This window comes from Phacochoerus africanus, chromosome 4 (assembly GCF_016906955.1).
Source record: "Phacochoerus africanus isolate WHEZ1 chromosome 4, ROS_Pafr_v1, whole genome shotgun sequence".
NCBI lineage: Eukaryota > Metazoa > Chordata > Mammalia > Artiodactyla > Suidae > Phacochoerus > Phacochoerus africanus.
This window is the reverse complement of record NC_062547.1, coordinates 10,001,795-10,024,634: the sequence shown is the minus strand read 5'-3', so window position 1 is coordinate 10,024,634 and position 22,840 is coordinate 10,001,795. Positions and strand designations below refer to the sequence as shown.

The following is a 22,840-nucleotide window of genomic DNA, read 5'->3' as shown; positions in this document are numbered from 1 at the left end:
GTCCACAGACTGTAGTGTCCGGACGCCACCTGGCGGTGCGTGCCGGGAATGTCAGGCCCAGGCTTGGGGACCCCTGGATTCTAGACGGTGGCCAGCTGCCTTGTATCAATACCAGTACCCGCGTGGGGATGATTGGGCTTAAGCAGGGATCATTCCCAAATCTTCTGTCTCCAAGGGGATGCCAGTTCTAGTCTCTGTAGCAGCTGAGGCAGAGAAACCACAGCTGCTTCGTGTGGGGCAACCTCAGAACTCATGGAATTCTGGAATCTTCCTTGGCTTCCTCCTCTACCTGAACTGAGGGGGCAGAAGGAGCTGCTCTGAGGGACCAGGAGCGGTGCGGGGGGATCAGAGGACAGCCCCAGAAGAGGTCAAGTGATGGAAGATCAGAGACCATGATGGAATGAGGGGAAGGTCAAGGAACGAGGGGAGGGAGGGGTGTGGGATGTGTGGGGTGGGGAGGGAGGGGTGGTCTGTCCAGACACGGAGAGAGGAGGAAGGGGAGGGAGCTGGAAAGGATGGAGAAGGTTGCCAGCGTGGCTGGGATCCGGATGTGTGGGAAGGTTGAGGGGATTAGGAAAGAGAGCTAGGGGGGCTTGGGACCCCTGAGACAGAAGGGAGCAGGGGAGTCCTTGGTGGAATCTGATACACAAAGTAGGTGCCTAAATGGTGTGAAACAATGTTCAAGAGATGAAATTGCTGGGGAAGGAGCTTGTGGGGAGCTCTCAGCACAGAGAGGGGCGCTGGTGGCGGGGTGGGGACAGAAGGAGGCAGCCCAGTTCTCAGCCCGCCTCCAGGGTCGAGCCTACCTTTCCTCCATCCCAGCCCCGCTCAGCCCTCAGCTGCCTCTCCTCTCCACCTGCTGGCTTTGTGTATTGACTTCCCAGCCTCCAGCCGGACCTCACCTCAGAAACCCTGCCCTCTCTGCATCCTCCTCAGTACTGCCGGCCCAGGGAAACAGGGAGCGAGTATCCTCACCCCCACACACGCACGCACGCACACGTATACACACACACTGTGGACACAACACAAGTACACAGGGCTGCGGCTCCAAGACCCTGGAGCGGGCTATATACTATCCTCGGCATTCAGGGCCCAGCCGGCCCCTGAAACTGCCCTGGAACGGGCCTCTCTTGGCCAAGCCGGGGCCAAACGCCTCGACCTCCCCCCTCCTGGGCCCACCCTGGGGCTGGGGAGGGGGCGGCCTTTCTCCACTCCAGGCACTGCCTTAAAGAAAACGGGGGACGGTGCCCACCTGGCGGGCCTCTGGAGGGATCTGCCCGTCTGCCCGTCTGGCTCTCGTGCTTCCCGCCCCCCACTTCTTTAGCATCGGCGGGTCAGGAAGGAAAGGGGCAAAGCAGGAAAATGGCTTCCAGAGCCCCTCCCCCAGGGCTGGGCCGGTGGGGGATGGGGCTGGTTCTCCCTAGCCATGGGGCCCGACTGGTTCCTGGGTCCCCTCCCTGGCTGAGCCCTCAGGATCCTCCCCTGACCCATGGCAGGGGGGCCAGGCCGGGTGTTGTGCATAAAGTGGTGAGGGCATGATGGGGACCCGGGCCCTTGGCCCCCTGGGCCTCCCTTGGCCCCACTCAGGCCTTCAGCTGGTGCCACTGGGCCACAGGCTGCCGGGGACGGGCTATCATGTCCTTCCAGTGTTTCACCTCCCCGGGCCCACTCTTCCAGGACAGGTAGATCTGGGGAGAAAGGGAAGAGGACAGCATTAGTGGCACTCGCTGAGGCATGGCCTCTTGCCCTCACCACTTGGTGACACTGCATTTCCCCAGTGGTGCCCCAGCCTGGGATCATGGGGACCGGGGGTGCGGGCCGGGGGGGGGGGGACTCTGCCTGTAGCGACAACCTACCCCACAAGGCCCCCTCCTATGTCTCCCACCAGCCTGACCTCTTTTCCTTGTTGGGCCTCCGCTCGGGAGTCTAGGCACGGCTGGTCCATCCAGATTAGACTCCCGATCTATTTTGTGCTGGGGGATTTTTTTTTTTTTTTTTTTTTGGCTGTTCCCAGGCCAGGGATCAGATCTGAGCTGTCGTTGTGATCTATGATGCAGCTGTGGCCACGCCAGATCTGGATCCCTAACCCACTGTGCCTGGCTGGGGATCGAACCTGTGTCCCAGCGTCCCGAGTTGCCACTGATCTGTTGCACCACAGCGGGAACTCCTGTGCTGGGGGGCTGATGGGATGGAGGCAGGTCTCTCCCATGCCCTTCCCTGCCCCACCTGTTGGCCACCGTCTATCTCCCCCTTACTGACAATCGATCCCACCTCCTGGGCACTTAGTCCTGGGCACTGAGCTAGGGACTTTACCTAGATCATCAAATCCTTAGCTGTGAGGCAGGTATGTTATTATCCCCATTTGACAGATGGAGAAACTAAGGTGCAGAGGTTAAGAGACTGACCCACAGTCACAGAACTTATGAGCGGTGTAGAGGGATTTAAATCGAGGTCTTTTGGGCTCTGTACCATTGGCTCAATCCTACCTGCCTCTGTGTTAGGGGTCTCACACAGGGGGCTGTGTGCATGATCCCCCAGCTGACCCCAGCCTTGTGGGGTCATACACCAAAAGCCCTCAGCTACCCAGTCCAAAGTGAGAACAAAGCCACCTTCCCCTTGGTTTAGTCAACAGAAGGTAGGGCTTTTTCTTTCATTCTTTTTTTTGTCCTTTTGTCTTTTTAGGGCCACACTCATGACATGTGGAGGTTCTCAGCCTAGGGGTCCAATCGGAGCTGTAGCCGCCAGCCTACGCCACAGCCACAGCAACGCCAGATCCAAGCCGTGTCTGTGACCTACAGCACAGCTCATGGCAATGCCAGATCCTTAACCCACTGAGTGAGGCCAGGGATTGAACCCACATCCGCGTGGATACTAGTTGGGTGCATTTCTGCTGAGCTACAACAGGAACTCCCATAGTAGGGCTTTTTCTAAAGGAGCTATAGGTGGTATCCAAAGAACATCCAGCTTCAAAAGGCTAGGCATCCATCCTTCCCCTCCACCTGCCCTGATCACTGGATTACAGCCTGTTCCTAGTCAAACCTCGATGCCAGAATGGACACACATGCCCTTGCTAGGAACTTTTCCAAAGTAACTTTCATTATAATAGTAGCTAACATATATGTTCCAAGTGCTGGGCTAAGCATCTCTCCTGGGTTATCTTATTTACTCCTCCCAGCACACTGTGAGGTTAGGATTGTCTTACTCTCATTTCAAGAGGAGGAAATGAAGCTCTTAAAGGTTATGATTGTTAAGAGGTGGAACTGGGACATGGATCCAGGCAGCATGACTCTCAAGCCCACACTCTCAATGCTAAGCCATAAACAAACACAAGAATAGACATTTCAAAGCAGAAAAGCGAATGGACTTAGGTCACAAAATCGCATCCTGGGAAAACTCAAGGCCAGGCAGGGATTTTTGGTTAATATATGATGAAAAGAGATCACTTTCTATAAGGAGAATGCCCACGTGTCTCAGGCAATTCTTATACCAGCCTGTGAAGTGCTGTAGGGTTGGTATTAGCAGCTCTATTTTACAAATGAGAACACTGAAGCTCAGAGAGGCCACGGACTTGTCCAGGGTCATACAGCTGTTTAACAGCAGATGAGATGGGAACTGAAGCCAGCTCTTTTTTTTTGTCTTTTAGGGCTGCACCCATGGCATATGGAGGTTCCCAGGCCAGGGGTCCAATCAGAGCTATAGCTGCTGGCCTGCACCAGAGCCATAGCAATGCAGCATCCAAGCCACATCTGCGACCTACACCACAGCTCACAGCAACGCCAGATCCTTAACCCACAGTGTCCTCATGGATGCTAGTCAGGTTCAATAACCACTGGGCCATGACGGGAACTCCTGAGGCCAGCTCTTTGGAGCCTGACTACAGCTCTCAACTCTAGCCCCGCGCAGCTCACCCTCTGCAGATAGGACCCTGATGACATTGCTCTGAGGTCTTTACCCTGTCAGAGGGTCCTGTCCAGAAAACCATCTTTTGAGGATCCAGGGCACTTATTCCTACCACCTCCTCCTTCCTTGCTCTTCCAGGTCTATCCTGAATGGACGGATCCACGGTAGGACATTGAGGGAAGATCTTGCCCAGTCCTCTTATGTTCAGATAAAACAGAGGCCCTGACGGGGAGAGGATTGCCTCTCTCTCCTGCCATCCAGCCTCGTGTTCACCCACTGCCTCTGCTGCTTCTTTTAGGCCAGACCCTTGCCGGGCGCCCCCTACCTTGCCGATGACGTCATTGCGGCTGAGCTTGTCCTTGTCCATGACCGTGATGATGATGGTCGTCTCCCTCAGCTTCTCCGTGGGGATGTCGAAGGCAAAGGACTCATTGAAGATGGGGTTCAGGTTCCTCTTCATCGTCACCGTCTTCTTCTTCTCCACCCGCTTGTCCTTGTACATCAGCCACACCTTCACGTAGGGGTCTGGGGCACAGGTGGGGGAAGGGTCAGAGGAGCAGCGGGGGTCGGGGGGGGGGGAGCGGGGGCAGGAGAGGCTGTGTGTGCTGTCCCCAGAGGGTGAGGAAAGCCGTGAGGGAGGAAGATCTGCGAGGAATTTAGCCATCACCTGCACAAATGAGGACTCTGAGGGGCCAGGTCTCACCTGAGGTCACAGACTAGGCGTGTCAGAGCTGGGGCTAGAACCCAGGTCTGCCCACCATCCTGTGCCCTTTCTTCCCCATTCTGGAAAGGACGGAGTCTAAGGTGATGGTGACCCTGAGGGGTGCGCCAAACATGGCCACCAGAGCTCTAAGGTAGAGGTGTTGAGACTGGAGGTGGGGCGTGGGGGTGAGGGCACAGCCCAGACCCTGCTGTCCACATGCGGCTTGACTCCCATGTCACCAGAACCTCCCCGGCCGGCTTGTCCGCCCTCTGCGGTGAGAAGCGCCAGTACCTGACGTGCCCCCGATGTCCATGGCTTTGAGGTTTCGGGCTTTGATGATATTCACGATGATGGAGTTGGCAGAGGGGTTGTAGCAGAGAGACAGGAGCAGCTCCCCTCGGCTCCCCTGGGAAGGATAAGAGGAGGGGTGAGTTAGGGCCACGCCCCTCAGCTCCCCTGGGAGGGACAAGAGGCGGGGTGAGGCCGGGCCACGCCCCTCAGCTCCCCTGGGAGGGACAAGAGGCGGGGTGAGGCCGGGCCACGCCCCTTGACACCCCCTGGGAAGGGCAAAAGGCGGGCTGAGACCGGGCCACGCCCCTCGGCTCCCCTGGGAGGGAGAACAAGAGGGCTTCGGGGCTAGGTCAGGCCCCCCTGCACCAGGACCCCTCTACTCAGGCCTGGGTGCTTAGCCACCCCCTCTGCTTGTCGCGGCTGCGCACGCATGAAGATGAAGGTCTTCCTTCATCTGGTAGGTCTGTGCCCTGCTCCCCAGGCTCTTTGTCACAGCTCAGGCTCCCAAAGGCAGAGCACTGAAGCTGTGCCAGCTGGTGGAAACGCTGCCCTGTCAGGTCCGGCCGTTCCCTGCCCTCCCTCTGTGCCGCGTTTGTCAGGTTGAGGAGGGAACAGAACAGGATCTGTCAGCCAAGGGCTCCAGGTGGGGCCTTACACTCCCATCGCTGCATGGCTTCAGATCCTTCCAGAAGGTCTGCATCTGGGTCAGGTCCACCTTGTTGAGGGGGATGGACACCTCCCCGATGGGGTCGTTGCGGCTGAAGCGGTCATAGTCCAGGACCTGGAGGTAGAGGACCCTCTGCACCACCTTCTCGTAGGGGAAACCTGGGGGACAGACAGCGCAGGTGAAGAGCCAGACGGAACAGCCACACGGAGCCTGCGCAGGGCATGGCTCTTGAGCAGGAAGATCGCAGGAGGAGGAGGAGGAGGAGGAGGGCTGGCCCTGTGCCTCCCTGCTGCCGCCCTCCTTGGGCACTGCAGGCAGCACCCACATTCACACTTTTCTGAAGGCTTAGCAAGGGCTGTCACAGTCTCATGTCCCCCTTGACCATCCTGTGGGATGGCTGGTATCTTGCCCATTTTACTGATGAGAAGACTGAGGCTCAGATGGCTTATATTACCTGCCCAAAGTCCCACAGCTAATACAGAGCAGACCGGGACCATTCATCCATTCATTCATTGCGTGTCTGTCTCGGTGGCCAGGCAGCGGCCCCCTCACTCTCCAGGCAGTGCTGCCACTGTCAATCATGCCAAAACAAGTCTGGGTGAGTGGCCCTGCCTGAGAGCATCACAGCTGCCAGAAAGCAGCCCCAGGACGACTCAGGACAGAGGGAAAAGGCAAAGGCAAAGAAAGAGCGGTAGTCACCTGTCCTAGGGCTCTGCTTCCCCTTCGTCTGCTGCCAACGCATCAGCCTGTCCTTCCGCCCTTCCTTAATAGATCTGCCGCTGTCCGTGGGCTCCACTGCCACCTCCCATCCCAAGCCGCTGGCACCTCTCGCCTAGACAGTTGCAAGAGTTTCCAAACCGCTCTCCCCACGTGTCTGCTTTCTCCTACAGCCCCTTCTCAATGCAGCAGCCAGAGTGAGCTTTTAAAAATAGAAATCGCATCGATACTCTCCGGCTTAGAGCCTTTCAATGGCTCCCGGTGCACTTAGAATAAAAGCCGTGTGCCCTGCCTTGGCTTCAAGTCTTTCCACAACTTGGCCCAGTGTCCTCTCCCCGCTCATCTTGCGACCACTCTTCCCTCAATGGCTGGGCTCTGGCGACCCCAGCTTTTCCTGCCTCAGTCCCATCACACCCTGTCCTGGCCTCTCCTCTTCCATCAGGTTTCAGCTTTGTTTCCTGATGTCCTCGGATGGGGTCAGATCCCCCCGTTTGATACACTAGCACTTTCATTTTTTTTTTGTCTTTTTAAGGCTGCACCCTCAGTGTATGGAGGTTCCCGGGCTAGAGGTCAAATGGGAGCTACAGCAGCCAGCCTACATCACAGCCACACAGGATCCGAGCCACGTCTGCGACCTACACCACAGCTCATGGCAATGCTGGATCCGTAAACCCACTGATCAAGGCCAGGGATCAAACCCGAGTCCTCTTGGATACTAGTCGGGTTCGTTAACCGCTGAGCCACGATGGGAACTTCACACTAGCCCTTTACTTTCAGCACGTATTCCAGGCTATAGTAGAGATTGATCTGTTTCCTTGAGCCTGATTCTCCCACCAGGCTAGGATTTCCAGGAAGATGCCTCTGTCCTCAACCACCGGATCCCAGCATCTAACACTGTTTCTGGCACGCAGTAGGCATTCGATTAAATATTTGTTAAGTGAGTCAGTGATGGAACAAATGAATAAATACCCATGAAAGGGCCTGATGGAGCGGCTGGAGTGTGCCAGGCTGGAGCGGGAGGTGAGGCCAGAGCGCAGAGCCCTCAGGAGGAGCTTGGATGGATGGAAAATCCCAGGGAGCCAGGGGAGGGTCTGAAGCCCAATTCCAGGGCCTTGGGAGGCTTAGTTGGAGGAGAGGCTGGCCTGGGAGGTGCAGGGGCAACAGGCCAGCCTGGAGGCCTGAGGTGGTGAGATCCTGGACCGGGGTGTGAGCAAGAAGGAGAGAGGAGACTGAATACTTTAGCTCAACCGGTGGGGAAGATGAAAGGAGAGGAAGCATTCTGGAGGATTCTAGTGCCTTCGGCCAGAGACACTAGAAACATGGAGTTGCCTCTGCCTGAAGCTGGTGTGCTGGAAGGGGAAATCCTACGTTCCCCGAGCCTCCAGCCTCTAAATTTCTTCAAGGCCTATCCTCACACTGAGGGGGCTATGCCTTGCTCACCCTGGAATACCCCAGGGACCTATCCAAGTGACCTTTGGCATCTATTCAGGTGACATGGGCAAGGACAAGTGTTCTGGAAATACTGATGATTCCAAGAGGTCCCTGCACCTAAGCCAGTTCTTTTCAACACCAAAAGAGGCAGGCTTTTATCAGGCAAACTCCTATTGATCCATCAGTACCCATCTTGGGAGTTCCCTCTGTAGTGCAGTGGGTTAAGAATCCAACTGCAGCAGCTCTGGTCGCTGTGGAGGCGCAGGTTCGATCCCCAGCCCAGTGCAGTGGATTAAAGGACCCAGTACTGTGGCAGCTGCATTATAGGTCGCGGCTCCAGCTTGGATTCAATCGCTGGCCAGGAACCTCCATATGCCATGGGTGGAGCCATTAAAAAAAAAAAAAAAAGAATCTGTCTTGAATGACCGCTCTTCTGGGAAATGTTTTTTAGCATCACCAAGGAGAGTTTATATTGGGTTCTTGCAGCATCTGCCACACAGGGGTATGGCTTAATGACTTACACATCTGTGTCCTCCAAGGAAGGCCCTCAGGGTCATAATGGTGCCTCTTTTCTGTGCCCCCAGTACCAAGGACAGTGCCCTGCCCATAGCTGATGCCGGGTAAATGCTTCCAGAGGGATCAGTGGATTGGGGCTCTGCCCATAAACTTCACCCCAGTGGCTGGCTACTTACACCTGCAGATAGCCAAGCCTCTCGCTGGTTGTGCCATTTCTTTCTTTTTTTTTTTTTTTGGCTTTTTGCTATTTCTTGTGTCGCTCACGCGGCATATGGAGGTTCTCAGGCTAGGGGTCGAATCAGAGCTGTAGCCGCCAGCCTACACCACAGCTCACAGCAACGCCGGATCGTTAACCCACTGAGCAAGGGCAGGAACTGAACCTGCAACCTCATGGTTCCTAGTTGGATTCGTTAACCACTGCGCCACCACGGGAACTCCAGGTTGTGCCATTTCTAAACTGCTCCCCTTGCGGAACCGAGGAGGGGAGAAACACACAGGCACCCACTAGCTTACCCTCAATGATTTATTTCGTGAATGAGCTGGCTGTCACCTTGCCGAAGGGGTGGGGCGTCAAGTGGCTGGGACACCAGATGGAGAAGTTTGCTGATTTCCTGGGGCACACACTGCAGGTTCTGGAGAGCCAGGGCACCAGGCAGTTGGCACAGTGGGCATTTATTCTCACTGGTTGAACAGGGCTGTCAAGAAAGCCTAATGGCTTCTCTAAGCGGGGTCTAGGCACCCAAAGAGCCTGGGACAGAAACTGCTCCCTGATCACGCGCCCAGTTTCCTGGTTACCTGGAAGCTTCAGAGATAAGAGATAAGCTGGGCCTGCAGGAAAGAGGGAGGATGTCTGCATCCGTGGCCTTGGGACCCTGGGCTGTGGTTCAGAGCTCCTGTCCTGGGCCTCTGCGGGGGCTGTCCATGTGGGGGAGGGGTCAGAAAATGGGAGCAGATGGAGTGTGTTTATCAGTCGGGTATAAAGTGTTTTCTGGGTGTTGTTAGTGCTTTTACTGATCTGTTTGAGCCTCACTTTTTTTTTTTTTGTCTTTTTAGGGCTGCACCTGTGCCGTATGGACGTTCCCAGGCTAGGGGTCAAATCAGAGCTGCAGCTGCTGGCCTACACCACAGCCACAGTAACACGGGATCCGAGCTGCATCTGTGACCTACACCATAGCTCATGGCAACACCAGATCCTTAACTCACTGAGCGAGGTCAGGGATTGAACCCGTGTCCTCATGGATACTAGTCAGGTTTGTTTATGCTGCGCCACCGCAGGAACTCCCTTGACCCTCCCTATTATCTTTCTTTTACTGATGGGGAAACCATGGCACAGAGAGGCTGGGAACTTGTCCCAGGTCACACAGCTAGTGAAGTGGCAGAGCTGAGATGCAAACTCAAGCAGCCTGGGTCACAGCCGGGGCTCTTACCCACTATACTATGGTCGCTGCGGGAGACGCTGTGGCTACCTCCCCTCCTTCCTGCCCACCTGAGGATGGGCCTGTATCTGGGCAGGGGCCCAGCTTTCCTCCTGGGCCTCTGGCTGTGATGCTGCCTTCGCTCAGCTGGATGTAAGCTCATCCCAGCTGGACACAAAATGCCTCAGGTTGAGATACTCTCCTGTGTGGGTGCAGGTGGGTCTGTTCGTGTGTGTGTGTGTGTGTATGTGTGTGTGTGTGTGCACGTGCCTGTGGCTTACATGTGTGCGGGTGTGCAGCAGAGGGGGACAGGGGACTCTGGGGACAGGGGCGGCACAGCCTCACCTTCGAAGAGGAAGGTCTCGTTCCAGTGGGGGTTCAGGTTCTTCCGCTTCACCTTGGTCTCCAGCTTGTGCTTCTTGTCTGGCAGCAGGTAGATCTTGACGAAGGGGTCGCTGGTGCCACTGAAGTCCTTGGCTGGCAGCTCCTGGGCCTTCATGATTTTCACGGTGAGCGTGGACTCCTGGAAGTTGTAGCCGACGCTGAACTGGATCCGGCCCAGGTTCTCTCGGCTGCAGCCCTCGTGCGCCTCGTCCTCCTCGGAGCCTGGGGAGAGCTGGGGGCACGAGGGGTGGGGGGGGGACAGGCAGGGTTGAGGCGGATTCTGCTTCCTTGAAGCCCCCCTCCATGCCCAAGGCCAGTCCAGCCACCGAGAGCTGCCTTCTCCCCCCCCAGTCACCGTGTGGGGCTGATGGGGGCACATGGCGCTTTGGCATCTGGCTGAGGATGCTGAAGTGGAGGGCAAGGGCCTCACCCAGAGTTTCACAGTGAAGGCGGGGCAGAGCCAGGACCACCCGTTTCCTGACCCCCAGAGCAGGGTGTGCCCCTGTTCCCAGCCTCTCTCTCCTTCAAATCCGGGGTCTGCCCCTCCCCGACCCCTGGCTCCACCACCACTGGCTGCTTTGCCTCTCTGAGCCCCCTCCTCCGCCCTCCCACCCTTCCATCAGGGGGAAGGACCCTGGGGACCCCTGCTGTGAAGTACACCAACACACACAACCCGGGCTACAAAACATGAGGGGGATTTCTCATCTCGAAAGAGTTTACCATGCTATTTCTTTGGAAAGCGACTCTCTGGAGTTCTGGGGATGATGTGATTTACAAAACCAGAGAGGCACGTTTTCTTGCCTGCATCCTCATGGATGCTAGTTGGGTTCCTTACCACTGAGCCACACGGGAACTCTCTCTCTCTTTTTATCAGAAGTGTTTCATGGGAGCCTCAAATGACGGTACTGCCCCTGGGCTGAGGACTCCTGGAAGGGAGGCTACACTTGCATTCAGTCCCTGTCCCCTGGGCAGTGGCCCTTTGGCCCTAGGGGCTGACCCAGACCTGTCAGTCATGGGGAGCGGCATGGGCGTCACATTCCCAGGATGATGTTGAAATAATGGGAAGTATTTGCGGGGGTGGGGGGGGGAGTATCCCAGTGTGTTCTCAGCGGTGGCTGCTCGTCTGCGACGCCTGGTTCTAGGTTTTGGCATTCTGCCCATCCCCCAGCGGCGTGGGTCCTGCTCCAGGTTCCATCCCAGATTCCCCCCCAGATACAGGGGTCCACATGGCCCAGGCACTCCTGTCTCTAAAAGATCCTGAAGTGGAGTTCCCTTTGTGGCTCAGTGGGTTAGGAACCTGGCCTGGTGTCTGTGAGGATGCAGGTTCGATCCCTGGCCTGGCTCAGTGGGGTGGGTTAAGGATCTGGCATGGCCTTGAGCCGAGGTTTAGGTCGAAGATGTGGCTTGGATCTGGCACTGCTGTGGCTGAGGCTGTGATCAAAGGTGCCCTTCCAGCTGCCTTCACTCTCACCCTCAGATCCAATGTCTCACACAGCTCCGGCCACACACCTGGGCCCGCCAGGATGTTGGAGGTGGGCTGCACTGCCTCCCCCGCTCTTCTCACGGTGGAAAGGGTCCTTCCAGCCTCGCCCCTTGGCCAGATCCAGGCAACCCTGCTAGCTCCACCCAGGCCCACTGAGCATCTGGCTTTCCTACCCAGCCCCAGTTTCCCCCTCATGCTCCTTCCCTCTTCTCCAAACAGCCCCACTCCCTTTGAGCCTCTGTTTCTGCATCTGTAGAATGGCACCGCAAGACATGTTATGTTATGGGGTTATGTTATGTTATGTTATATTATGGGGTTCCAGGGAAGGTTAAGGGGGTCCACATGTCTTCTGTGGTCCTGCTGTGCAATGGACCCCTTCTGGCAATGGACTGAAAGCCTGGGACATGCGTGAATAGGCAGTGCCTGCCAAGACCACTTGCCCCTCGCTATTCCTTCCAGAGTTGGGGAGACCCTTGGGGTTCTTCGGTGGTGCAGCAGGTTAAGGATCCTGCGTTGTCACAGCAGCAGCTTGGGTTCGATCCCTGGCCCGGGAACTTCCACGTGCCATGAGTGCAGCCAAGGTAAATAAATAAGTAAATAAAGGCAGGGAGACCCTTGCAACTGGAGCCCAGGTGGCCCCAGCCCCACCTGAGGTCCCTCGGGTCTCTTGGCTCTTGCTTCCCAAACAAGGTAGTCTAGGGTGGGAGGCCCGAGCTGGGCCAGTGGACTTCGCCTCCGAAGGGGGCAGCGGCCCTGTGCCCACTGCCAGCCTTCCCAAACCAGAGCCCTGGGCCCTAATTAACCAGCTGGGGCAGCTCCTGGATCTGTTTCCGTGGCAACCAGGCCAGCCACCCCCACTATGGGCTGGGGGAGGTGCTGCCTGAGCCCCAGCTCTGGTAGAAGCCAGCAGGGCAGAAGCAGCTCGGATGGGGGTGTGGCCAGGCCTCCTCTCCAGCGCCCTCCCCTCCGTCCCTGTGAGGCCATGGGTGCCTGACCCCTGTTTCCTAACACCTCTCCCCCCGCCGCCAGCTTCTGCCAGCCTGGGGCCTGCAGATCAGCTGATGGTTTACTTGGCCCAGTTTGTCCTGATCATCGCTGTTAATGCCAATGAACCAGCTTTGGCCAAGGGCGAGGCCATTAGACCCCGCCTGCCCACCTCTGAGCGTCCGCTGAGTGGGTGAGAGGGTGGGGGGGCTGGCACTTCCTCTCTCTGCCAGTGGCAACAGTGGCGGCAGCAGTTGGTTCCTCCCTGGGGGCAGCAAGGGTGCAGGCAAGCTGGCTGGGAAAGGGCCGTCCCTTCTGGGAACCTGGCTACCGGGAAGCTGTAACCAATTAAGAGGCTGCGCAGGGAGGCTGGATGGACGGTGGCGATGGCGCATCCAGAGGAGAGGCTGGCTGGGCTCATCTCCCCGGGTGGGGAAAGACAGACAGGAAGATGGAGGAGGACCAGGCACGCAGGGGGCAGCGAGAAGGAGGGAGGTGGGAGGCCCAAGGGAGACCAGATCTGGCACAGGGAAAATCTGACGCTCTAAGCTGCTTCCAAGAGAAATGCAGACTTTGGGCCTGCTGACTGGGAATCTGCATTTCGTGGCTGTGCCTCCAGCATGCAGAAGTTCCCAGTCCAAGGATCAAACCCGTGCCACAGCAGCGACAACGCCAGATCCTTAACCCACTCACCCACCAGGGAACTCTAGGAATCTGCATTTTAACAAGATCCTCTGGTGATTTGGGTGCTGTCACAATTTAGGAGGAGCTGGGCTAGACCAGAGCAGTGGGGACTGGTGGTCAGAGCGGCCAGAACCCTAAATGGCAGGAGGGTCGGGCCTGGGTCTCCAGGGACCTCAGGGAGGGTGGGGGCTGCAGTATCTGAGCAGTGGACAAGGGAACTCTGAATTGAATGATGTCAGGACTAGCGAAGGCCTGAGAGCCCACCAAGCCCCCTTCCCTCTCTCTGTCTCCGTGGGAGGGAGGGGGAGACCGGGAGGAGGGATGGAGGAGGAGGAAGGGGGCCCAGGTCCAGGGAGAGGAAAGGACTTTTCCCCTTAGGAACTAGCAGGCACCAGCTTCCCCCCTCATGTCTTCTCCAAGCCTTCCTGGAACTTTTGAGCTGCCAAACCTCTGACTGACTCCTGCCTGATACCTCCGGCTGCCCAAACTCAGCAGTCTTGGCTTGGGGCCCTGGCGACCACACCCAGGAGCTCTTTGGAAAGCACAGGTGGGGCAAAAGGCCGTGACTCACTACTGCCACCAGGGGGCGCCACATGAAACCACAATCTCTGCCTTCGTGAAAACACCTCAGACCCAGCTGGGATCTTGGGAGGGTGGGGTGTGGACAAGAGAACCCCAGCCAGCTGCTCCCCCACAGGGACCAGGACCAGAGGGGTTCTGCTCTCCTGATCTCTCTCTCTCTCTCTTTTTGTCTTTTTTAGGGACACAGGTGCGGCGTAGGAGGTTCCCAGACTAGGGGTCGAATTGGAGCCGTAGCTGGCAGCCTATACCACAGCCACAACACCACCAGGTCCGAACCACATCTGCGACCTACACCACAACTCCCAGCAATGCCGGATCTTTAACCCACTGAGCGAGGCCAGGGATCAAACCCGCGTCCTTGTGGATACTAGGTGGGTTTGTTACCGCTGAGCCACAACTGGAACTCCTCTCCTCATCTCCTTGGATCTCAGCTGAACCCCCAGCAATGGGAATATATGACCAGCTCCACTGGGAGCGCCACCTGAGAACTCCCCTCCGCTCCAAGAAAGGGGACACTCTTCACCCCAAGTCCTTGGTCCATTAGCCTTTCCTTCCAGGATCACGCAGGTTTTCTCAGCCCCTGGCTCAACTCAGAAGGGGACTGGAGGAGGGTGGGGATTCTTTGTTTCCCTTGACAGATGAGGAAACCGAGGCACAGAAAGGCTGTTTGGGTAAAAGAGCTGGAAAAGACCCCAGGCTGGGCTCACTCAGCCACCACGCGGGCTCCCCTGCACGACTCCCACGCTGTCCCCAGGCTCCACATGCTCCCCTGCCACCCGGCCCTCCAGCCCTTCTCACCATGAGCATCTCACTGGTGAGGGAGTTGACGAGGTCCGAGACGGAGGAGCGAGGCTCGGTCCGGCGGTCAGACTCATCGTGGGGCGTCTGGCCTGGCACCGGGGCTGTGTTCACTGCCTTCCCTCCTGCGGGCAACCTGGGGGCAGACGAAGCCCGAATGAGGATGGACACAGACGTGGGCTGGGCTGGGCGCCACGGGGCCTCGGTGGCGGCAAGACCTTCTGAGACCCAAGCAGCTGCCCCTTCCTACAGGCCAGCGGGAGACTTTGTCCGTGGAAGCAGCCGCGGTCCCCCTTGCCTCCGCCTGACTTCCCCGTGGGTGCTTTTTGGGGCAGGGCTCCCACTCTTCCTGTTCCCCAGAACCCAGCCTCCTCCAGCCCCTGCTTGTGCGGTGGCCACTGAGCGTCCTCCCTCCCCAGAGGCCTCCTCCAGCCCCTGCTTGTCCCAGCCTGGGAGGGAGGCTCCTGAGATGGCGTGTCCAGGTCATCACCGCGTCATTATCCTCGGTAAACACGCCCAGAGCCGGTCTCCCAGAGGCCCCACCTGTTTGTTCAGGCTCAGCAGGACACACAGGTGCCCTTCGGACACGAGTCTGATCGGATGAGGCCAGGACCACTGTGTACACAGCTCTGTCCAGTAGAACTTTCTATGTCCACATGTGACTATTGAGCATTGGCAATGTGGCCAGTACAACTGAGAGCTGAATCGTTACTTTGGTTTGACTTAAACTAATTTAAACAGCCACCCATCAGATAGGGCAAGTCGATTCCCCCTCGCTCCCCAGTCCCCACACTCCTTCAGCCCTGAGAACTATACATTGGATAAAGCTCTCACCCAGGGTCAGAGAAAGACGGGGTACCACCGAAAAGCCCCAGATCTGACAGTTCCAATCCAGGAATCCAGGCCCCATCGGCACCCCAACTTATGCATCCCCGGAAAACTGGGCTCTCTGGCCCAGGGGCTGAGTGGTGAGCCCAGGCCCCATCTAGCTGGGGCTCAGGAAGGTGGCACTAAAAGCCTGCCCGGGGGGGACCAGGCTGGAACAGCCCATGAGGAGGAGAGGTGGGGACAGGCAGTGAGGAAGAGACGAGGAGATGGGGAGCATGGGGCTCAGGACAGGCTACAACAGAATAGCTTTGAGATAACTACAGACACAGACTCAGAAAACACACGCAGGCTGGACACAAGCCATGGCCCTCGGCATGGACCAGCCGCCAGCACACAGCTGGCTTCGGCAGGCAGACAGACATGCACGTAATATGCCAGACCCTGGAGGGGAGACGCCAGGACCCAACAGCAGGGTGTGCGTGCACTTACACACACACATACACGCAAACACACACACGGATGCACGCAAGCCCCACAGACACCCCAGGGCAACAGGGAGAGAATGGGGGCGGCGGTGGGGCAACCAGGCAGGTCAACCAGAGCAGCGAGATGACACACACACACAGCGATATGCACACTTAGGTCCTGAGAGGAAACACATTTGGTGGTGGGGGGGCGGGCGGCGGGCATGCCAAGGTGGGCATGTGAATTGGGACACACTGAAACAGAAAAAGCAGGGAGCGGTTTCAGGGACAGACACCCTGAGAATAGATGCACGATGCACCTGCTGTGAGGACCTGGCCTTGCCCGGATGACACCGAAACGTCCCACCCCACCTGGGACACATAGGGCCCCCTCCCCGAGGCGTGGCCACAGCAGAGCACGCGCACACACAATCACGCGGACACGTGCTCACGCAGACAGGCACGGGGAGGAAAAGGAGACTGAAATAGCTGGAGAGGTAAAGTCAGGTTAAAAATAGAGTGGGAGAGGAGGAGAGAGCCGAGATTGACTGCCGAAGGTATGAGAAAGTCGGAGTTATTTTGGCCACACCACAGCGTCAGCACAGCTGCAAAGCAGCCTGGGAAAAGATGGTCAGCGCCACGGGAGCTCTCGGAGGTCACAGGACAGAGAGAGACAGAGAGATAGGAGCTCAGAGGCAGAGAGAGAGAGAGAGAGACACACACACGGAGGGGCCCCGTCACTGGCCCAGGGACATCCCTGTGAGGAGCAGGTGGGAGGAAGGAGGGGGAGGGAGAGAGAGGCCGAGAAAGGTTAGTTGGAGACGAGTGAAGAGGCTGCAGCGTGGACAAGGGGACAAGGAGGAGCAAGGCGGCCGAGAGGAGAGGCAGAGAGGAGGCGGGGGACACACACCGGGACGGAAGAAACATGGTGGCTTTGGAGCAAGGGGAGCAATGGGGTGGCCAGGTCCCGCCCTGCCTCGCCCCCCACTCCAGTGGCGGGGGGCGGGGGGGGGGCCACGGTGGAAACCATTTGGATCCCAAGGAGCAGGGAGGAGGGGAATGGCTGAGAGCACGATGTGCATGGGTGCAGGGCCAAAGGGGTGAGGTGGACACAGCATGGCACAGAAGGGGCACAGCAGGCATGGGAGCCAGGGGCAGCTTGGGCTTCTCGCCCTCCCTCCCGGGACCAGGAACATGCTCAAGTTCTTGGGGCGCAGCAGAATCCTGGATAGGGGTGGGGGGCTCCAGGGCCACCAAGGACCCAGGGAATAGGGGGCAGTGACTTGCTAGATGAACCCCCACCTTGCTTGGGACCTGGAGTGGCCACATGGTCCAGGACCCTCCTGTCTCCCAGGAGCCTGCTGCTGACAGATCTCAGGGACAGAATGTCCTTCCCAACAATGGCCATGGGCCACCCACCCGTTACCCCAGAGACATCGGACCAAGGGGTCAGCTGGGTGGAGAAGAGGGCACCGGGGTCGAAGGGCAGACCCCTGGGTCTGGAGGCAGAAGCTGAGGAGGAAGCTGACCCAATCCCACATTCCAAGGTCCATGCAGCCAAGACCCCGCAGGGTGGCGCCTAAACTGCCTGGTGCCTGGTAGGTGGTACCAATGCCAAGGTTGGGGATGGAGAAAGTGCTGGGCAGGAAGCACCCTGGCAGTGACCAGTCGCCTGGGAAACCCTTCAACAGCCATGAGAAATGAGCTTCCAGGATGGGGTGGGTGTGACCAGGTGGCAATGGCCTGTGTCTACTCGGAAAGTCAGGCTGGGTGGAGGAGAGGGCCAGGGGCCTCCACCTCCCCACCCATCTTTCCCAGGAAGGCAGAGGACCACGGATGTAATGATTGGACAGGATGAGAGTGTTAAAATATGGAGTGAGACCCAAGTGGCAAGGAGGTAAAAATAGGCCGTGGGTGAAAATGGTGCCAGTTAATTAACACGTGGGTGATGCGAAATCTCGTTTCCAGCCTGCACCTGCTCCCTCACGCTTCGCACCTTTCTCGGCAAGGGGCTGGGGTTCTTAGCGGGCTTTCGGAGGGCTCGAGCCCCCTCCTGCAGCCTCGGGCCCGTGGGCCCTCGGCTCTCTCCCGTGGCCCTCTGTCCTGCCTGGGGCCCAGCTCTGAGCCCCTGGCCCAAGAAGCGGTTACTCTGGGCGCCATTCCTCCCACATCCCATGGCTCAGGGTGTGGCCCCCATCTGTGCCACCAAGGGAAAGAGCTGGTCCCACTCTCCCTTCCCACTCTCTGCGGACTTCTGGCTTGGCCCAGCCCTGGCATGCAACTGTGAACTTGGGATGGGGAGAAATAAGAGATTTGGTTTTCAGAAGCCACTTGGAGGGATAGGCAGGTCAGCTAACTCGGCCTGTCCTTCCCCCCCACCCCCACAGGCCCCTGGCAGCAGCCTGGGACGGTCCCTTCCTGCACCTTCGGGCCTCTAAATGAGCGAGTGTCAGGGTCCCTGCCTGGCTGACAGGCTCTGACAAGTGCCCCAGCCCGAGGGCCTGCTCCCTCGTTAGAGGCTTAGCATGTCCGAGCTAGAAGGGGTCACCCTGGCCAATCCTTCATCTGACAGATGAGGAAGCAGAGGCCCAGAGAAGGGCTGTGACTTGCCCAAGGTTGCAGAACGAGGCGCTGGCAAAGCCACAGCTAGAAGGAGATGGTCTGACCGCCAGCCCGCGTGTTCTTCTGTGGGCCTTTGGTCTGATGGAAAGTACACCTGACCACGACAGTGAGCCCTCCTCCCATGATCGCAGGTGTGTGGCTGGCCCAGCGCAAGGCCAGGTGAGAGGAGGCGGCCAAACCAGGTGCAGGAACACCTGGCCTTAGCTAGCGATGCTGCCTGAACCCTGGGACCTCTGACGGTGCCACGTCCCCTTCCCCATGAGAGAGCTCCACTTGCTCCCCGAGACGGGGGCCTCAGAAGGTGCTTCCCTGTGTTCCTGATGGTGGGGCAATGGATGGCTGAATGTCCGGCCCTCTGCTGTGGCCACACGGGGTACTCCCTGGGGGAGGGCTCCCTGCGACAGGAGCACTTGCCCGCTCCTCTCACCTCCCACCCCCACCCCGTTCCCTCTCCTGGTCCCTCGGGCTCAGGGGCTGTCTTTCTGCTTCTGTCTGGTCCCCAGGCCTCTGCCATGCCCCTGACCCTCCCCACCCGGGGCTCCTCCCCCATCAGCCGAGAGCAGCCAGGTCACATCTCTGCAGGGGTGGGGTGGGGTGGGGTGTGTGTGACCATCACCCCGGCGGGACCCCCAGGCAAGAGGGAGGTTGAGGTGGTGGGGATGAGGGCAAACGGGCCAGGGGCCCCTCCCTAACATCCCCGCCGCCCACCAACCGCCGGAGAAACTGGGATTTCTGGGTGGGGTGGGGCAGAGATGAAAGATGAGGGCATAGCAGAGGGGAGCCAAGCAGGAGGATGGGCCAGAGAGGCTGGCTTGCTCCGGGCAAGGGCGGGCATGCCCAGGGAGCAGGCTTGATCCAGAATGGTCCCAGGACAGTCACACTGGCCTCAGACCCAAGGGACACCACCGAGGTGGCATGTGTGAGGGCACCGGCTGGGGAGGGGGCCGTCCTCCTGCTCCAGCATCCGCTGAAGGTGCCTCCGCCTCATCCAGCAGCTGGCCGGTTGAGGCCGGCAGCCTCTCCGCGCCTCCGTGTCTGCCGCTGCTGCCGCCGCCGCCGCAGGCCCTCGCCTGTGCTCGTACCTCTTGTCCCCCTGAGCGTTCTGGTTCTGCTGGGTTCCTGGGTTTTGCAGATCAGGGATATTGGCAAAGTCATCCTGTTCCGAAAGCCCTAAGACCAAGGATAGCACCACCATCCGGCCTTCCCTGCCCGGGGGTGGGCAGCCCACCAGCCGGGGTGAAAGGAGGAGGCCCCATGGGCGGGGGCGGGGAGGGGAAGGAGAGAGAGAGAGAGAGAGAGACAGAGACAAAGAGAGAGAAGAAAAAAGCGTAAGAAACTGGCCCTGCGGAAGAGAAACCAAACTTTAGCACTGCGGATAGCTGGAGAGCAGAGGGGGAGGCGGGAGGCAGGGACGGAGGGGAGGCATCCGCAGCCTGAGACCCCAGCTCGCCACAGGGAAGGGGCTGGGCAGAGGCCTGGGAGATGGCCCGGGATGGGGGACGTCCCGAGGAAACACGTGGGGAAGGCTGGGGGCTGTGGGGAGCGGAGCCCGGGCCCTGGGATGTGGTCCATTTCCAAAGGCTGGTTCACCTCCGGCTGAACAAAGGCCAGAGGCTATTCGCTCAGACCACCTGGGCCCCTGGGAGGAGAGGGAGGGCTCTGTTGCCATCTTGCTGTAGGATGCGCGGGCAGGTTTGGGCTGCCAGGCGGGAGGTTCTCGGAAAGTTTGGCAATCCAGTGGGCACTGCACCCAGGGAAGCCCCTCCGAAGGGCATCTCGGGGTCATGGTTAGCCAGGGATGCTTGATGCCAGGAGCGGGTCTCAGGAGCGCCCTCCCCCAGGTCTGTGGACACAGGGCCCATTGGAGGAGGTAAGCCTCTTCCGGCATGTGGCGTGCTGGCCATCACAGGCCTTCTCCACGGTCCCCTTCCTGGTGATGGGGACGCTCCCTTCCTGGATCTTGGGAACCACTAAGGCTTTGGGGTCCCGGTGAGGGATCTTTCCTTGGAGAAGTGGTTCAGGAGGGAGAGAAAGTGCAGGAAGCAAGCAAGGTCTGGAGCAGTCCTGGCAGGACTCGAGGGAGCCTGTGTCCACAGCGAGGACCGTCCAGAGGGACCCTGCTCTGCGGGAGGCACCGTCCAGGTGGACCAGGAGTTGACATGCGGGTGGCAGCGTGGGGCCAGAACTCAAGGCATGACATCTTTAGTGTGGAGCTTTCTCAGAGAACCGCTGGGCAACTGCGGGGCTGCCTGCCCTTTTCAGGGGGAAAGGGCCCCTCAAAACCGTCGGCTGAGTTTGCGGGCGTCTTCTGGGTGCTTTGCGAAGCTCCTCCAGCAATGGGTTCTCATCTGAACAAAGAGACAGGAATTCTTGGATGGGGCAGGTGAGAAAGCATGTCCCAAGAAGGGCCTCGAAAAAAGATGATAAGCCCGATGGAATGTTCTGGAAGGTGGGAGGTCCCAGGTCAGGAAGTCGGGCACTTCAACCGCCATGCAGGAGGGCAAGGTTCAGAGAGGAACTCCTGGCCATGGCTACTTCCCAGAGAGGTGGTCAAAAAGGGAAGCCGACCAGTGAGACATGATGTCTGAGGGGAGGGGCGGGGCGCTGGGCTCTTGGAAAACGGGCGGTGGCCGTGGGGTCCAGACCTCGGTGACAGCGTCTGCTTTGTCTTTGCATCATTGTCCTGGTGTGGTCGCTCCAGACCGACACTCCCACTGGCATTGAACTTTCGGGAAACAACGCCCCCCCACTTCCCTCAGGACCGCATCTTCATTTTCTTTGTAGTCCCTGCCCACCGGTACCGTTTCAGAGTTGGGAAAATTCCATTTGGCTATTTGGGAGCTGGTTGTGCTGGGGGAAGGCAAAGCCAACGAAAACATGTTTTTCCCTGGTTAATGCATCTTTCAGATACTCCTTTTGCTCTTAAAAACGAACCGGCTCTTCTGCCTAAGTTCCTGATTTGTCATCCTCCCTGGCGTTGACCAGCCACAGGGGCGAGAGGGAGGGGCAAGAGGAGGACAGAGGGGAGCAGCTGGCGGCGTTGGGGGTGGGGGGGTCACATCCCGAGGCAAGGAATGCCTTCTCCCTCTGAGGGGGGGGATGTTGGGGGGCACGTCTCACCCTGACTCTCTACCTGAGCTCCCAGCGTTTGGGGCAAGAGAAGGGTGTCAGAAGCACGCCAGCTAAACCATCAGGCAGGGGTCAGGGGCCGATGGCAACTGCAGCTGGTGGCCTGTTTTTGCACAGCCCACAAGCTAAGAATGGTTTGTACATTTTTAAAGGGTTGTTTAAAAAAAAAATGTGATTGAGAGCACATGTCTCAAAGCCTGAATTATTTATAATCTGGCCCTTTACAGAAAAAGTTTGCCGACCCCTGCTGTGAGGGGCTGCAAGTGGAGGAGGAGGTGGGGGCTTGGGGTGAGCCCTGGAGGCGGCCAGTAAGGGAGGGATGTGAAAGCTGGAGTGGGCAGAAGGGCAGTGATGCTCATCAAATCCCGCTGGCTAGAGGCTGCAGGTGGGGAAGAGATAGTACCCAAGGGCTTTCCTGCCGCTGGCTCCTTTCTTCCCAGAGCCTGGGCACAGCCCCTGCCCTGTGTGATGGCTGCTGGACTGAGATGCAGGGGGGTGGCTCTGCCGAGAGCAGCCTGAGGTCAGGAGGCGCAGGGGGGTGCAGGGTTCCAGCTGGCTCTCGGTTCTGTTCAAGCCACAGCAGAACCAATCTCCACCACTTTCCTTGTCCATGCCAGGACCACAGCATCCGTCCCGGAACAAACCACCGCCTGGAAGGCAGGAGGCTCTGCTGGCCACCTTGTCTCATGCTGGCATCCGGCTGGATTCCTGGGGGTCCTTGGGTGGGGAAAGCCCCAGTAGATGCGATGCCCGCTTTTGCCAGGTAGAGTCACAGGCAGCATGTCCTGTCTGGCCAGGGCCACAGGCCACTTGCATGGTGATGGGAAGCTGGCGTGGAAAAGTGTCTTCCTTTCGGGCGATGCTCCCAGGGGCAGCACTCCTGACCGCCCTCTCGGTGCTCCAGCCCGAGAGGCAGGATGCTCCAAGGGACTTGCTTGCCTTCCGAATGCCCACATCTGGCCAGGGAGCTGGGCCTTGACCTTGGCCTCTCCCTTCCTCCTCCCTTTCTCCTGTCCCAGGCTTAGGGTGCTGGCGGTCTCCTGCTCCGTGAAAAGTGCTCCCAGGAAAGACCTAGGCGATGGGAATAATCCCCAGAGCCTGGAAGGAAGGTCATGTTAGGCCAGTAACGTCAGGGACTAGAGCCCAGGCCTGTCCTGGGCTCTGAGAGTGAGTGTAGATGCCCAGGGGGAATACCAGGGCAGGGCCCTGCCAGTGGGGGCGGGGCAAGGGGGCACATGGTGG

The 22,840-nt window shown here is 58.7% G+C and overlaps 1 protein-coding gene across 4 annotated transcripts in view; it reads right to left on the bottom strand.

The window, feature by feature from the left end:
• Positions 1 to 236: 236 nt before the first annotated feature.
• Positions 237 to 22,840, bottom strand: part of SYT7 (synaptotagmin 7) — a 63,478-nt gene continuing 40,874 nt past the window's right edge. For 3 of the 4 annotated variants that reach the window (XM_047775568.1, XM_047775569.1, XM_047775570.1), the window contains 6 exons: positions 14,556 to 14,691; positions 9,986 to 10,256; positions 5,550 to 5,719; positions 4,895 to 5,009; positions 4,226 to 4,425; positions 237 to 1,688 (listed from right to left, as the gene is read on the bottom strand). In XM_047775568.1, the coding sequence (XP_047631524.1) occupies positions 1,584 to 1,688; positions 4,226 to 4,425; positions 4,895 to 5,009; positions 5,550 to 5,719; positions 9,986 to 10,256; positions 14,556 to 14,691 (997 nt within the window). In that variant the 3' untranslated portion in view covers positions 237 to 1,583. Of the gene's footprint in view, positions 1,689 to 4,225; positions 4,426 to 4,894; positions 5,010 to 5,549; positions 5,720 to 9,985; positions 10,257 to 14,555; positions 14,692 to 19,551; positions 19,675 to 22,840 lie in introns of all 4 variants that reach the window. The other variant, XM_047775567.1, reaches the window with a different exon arrangement.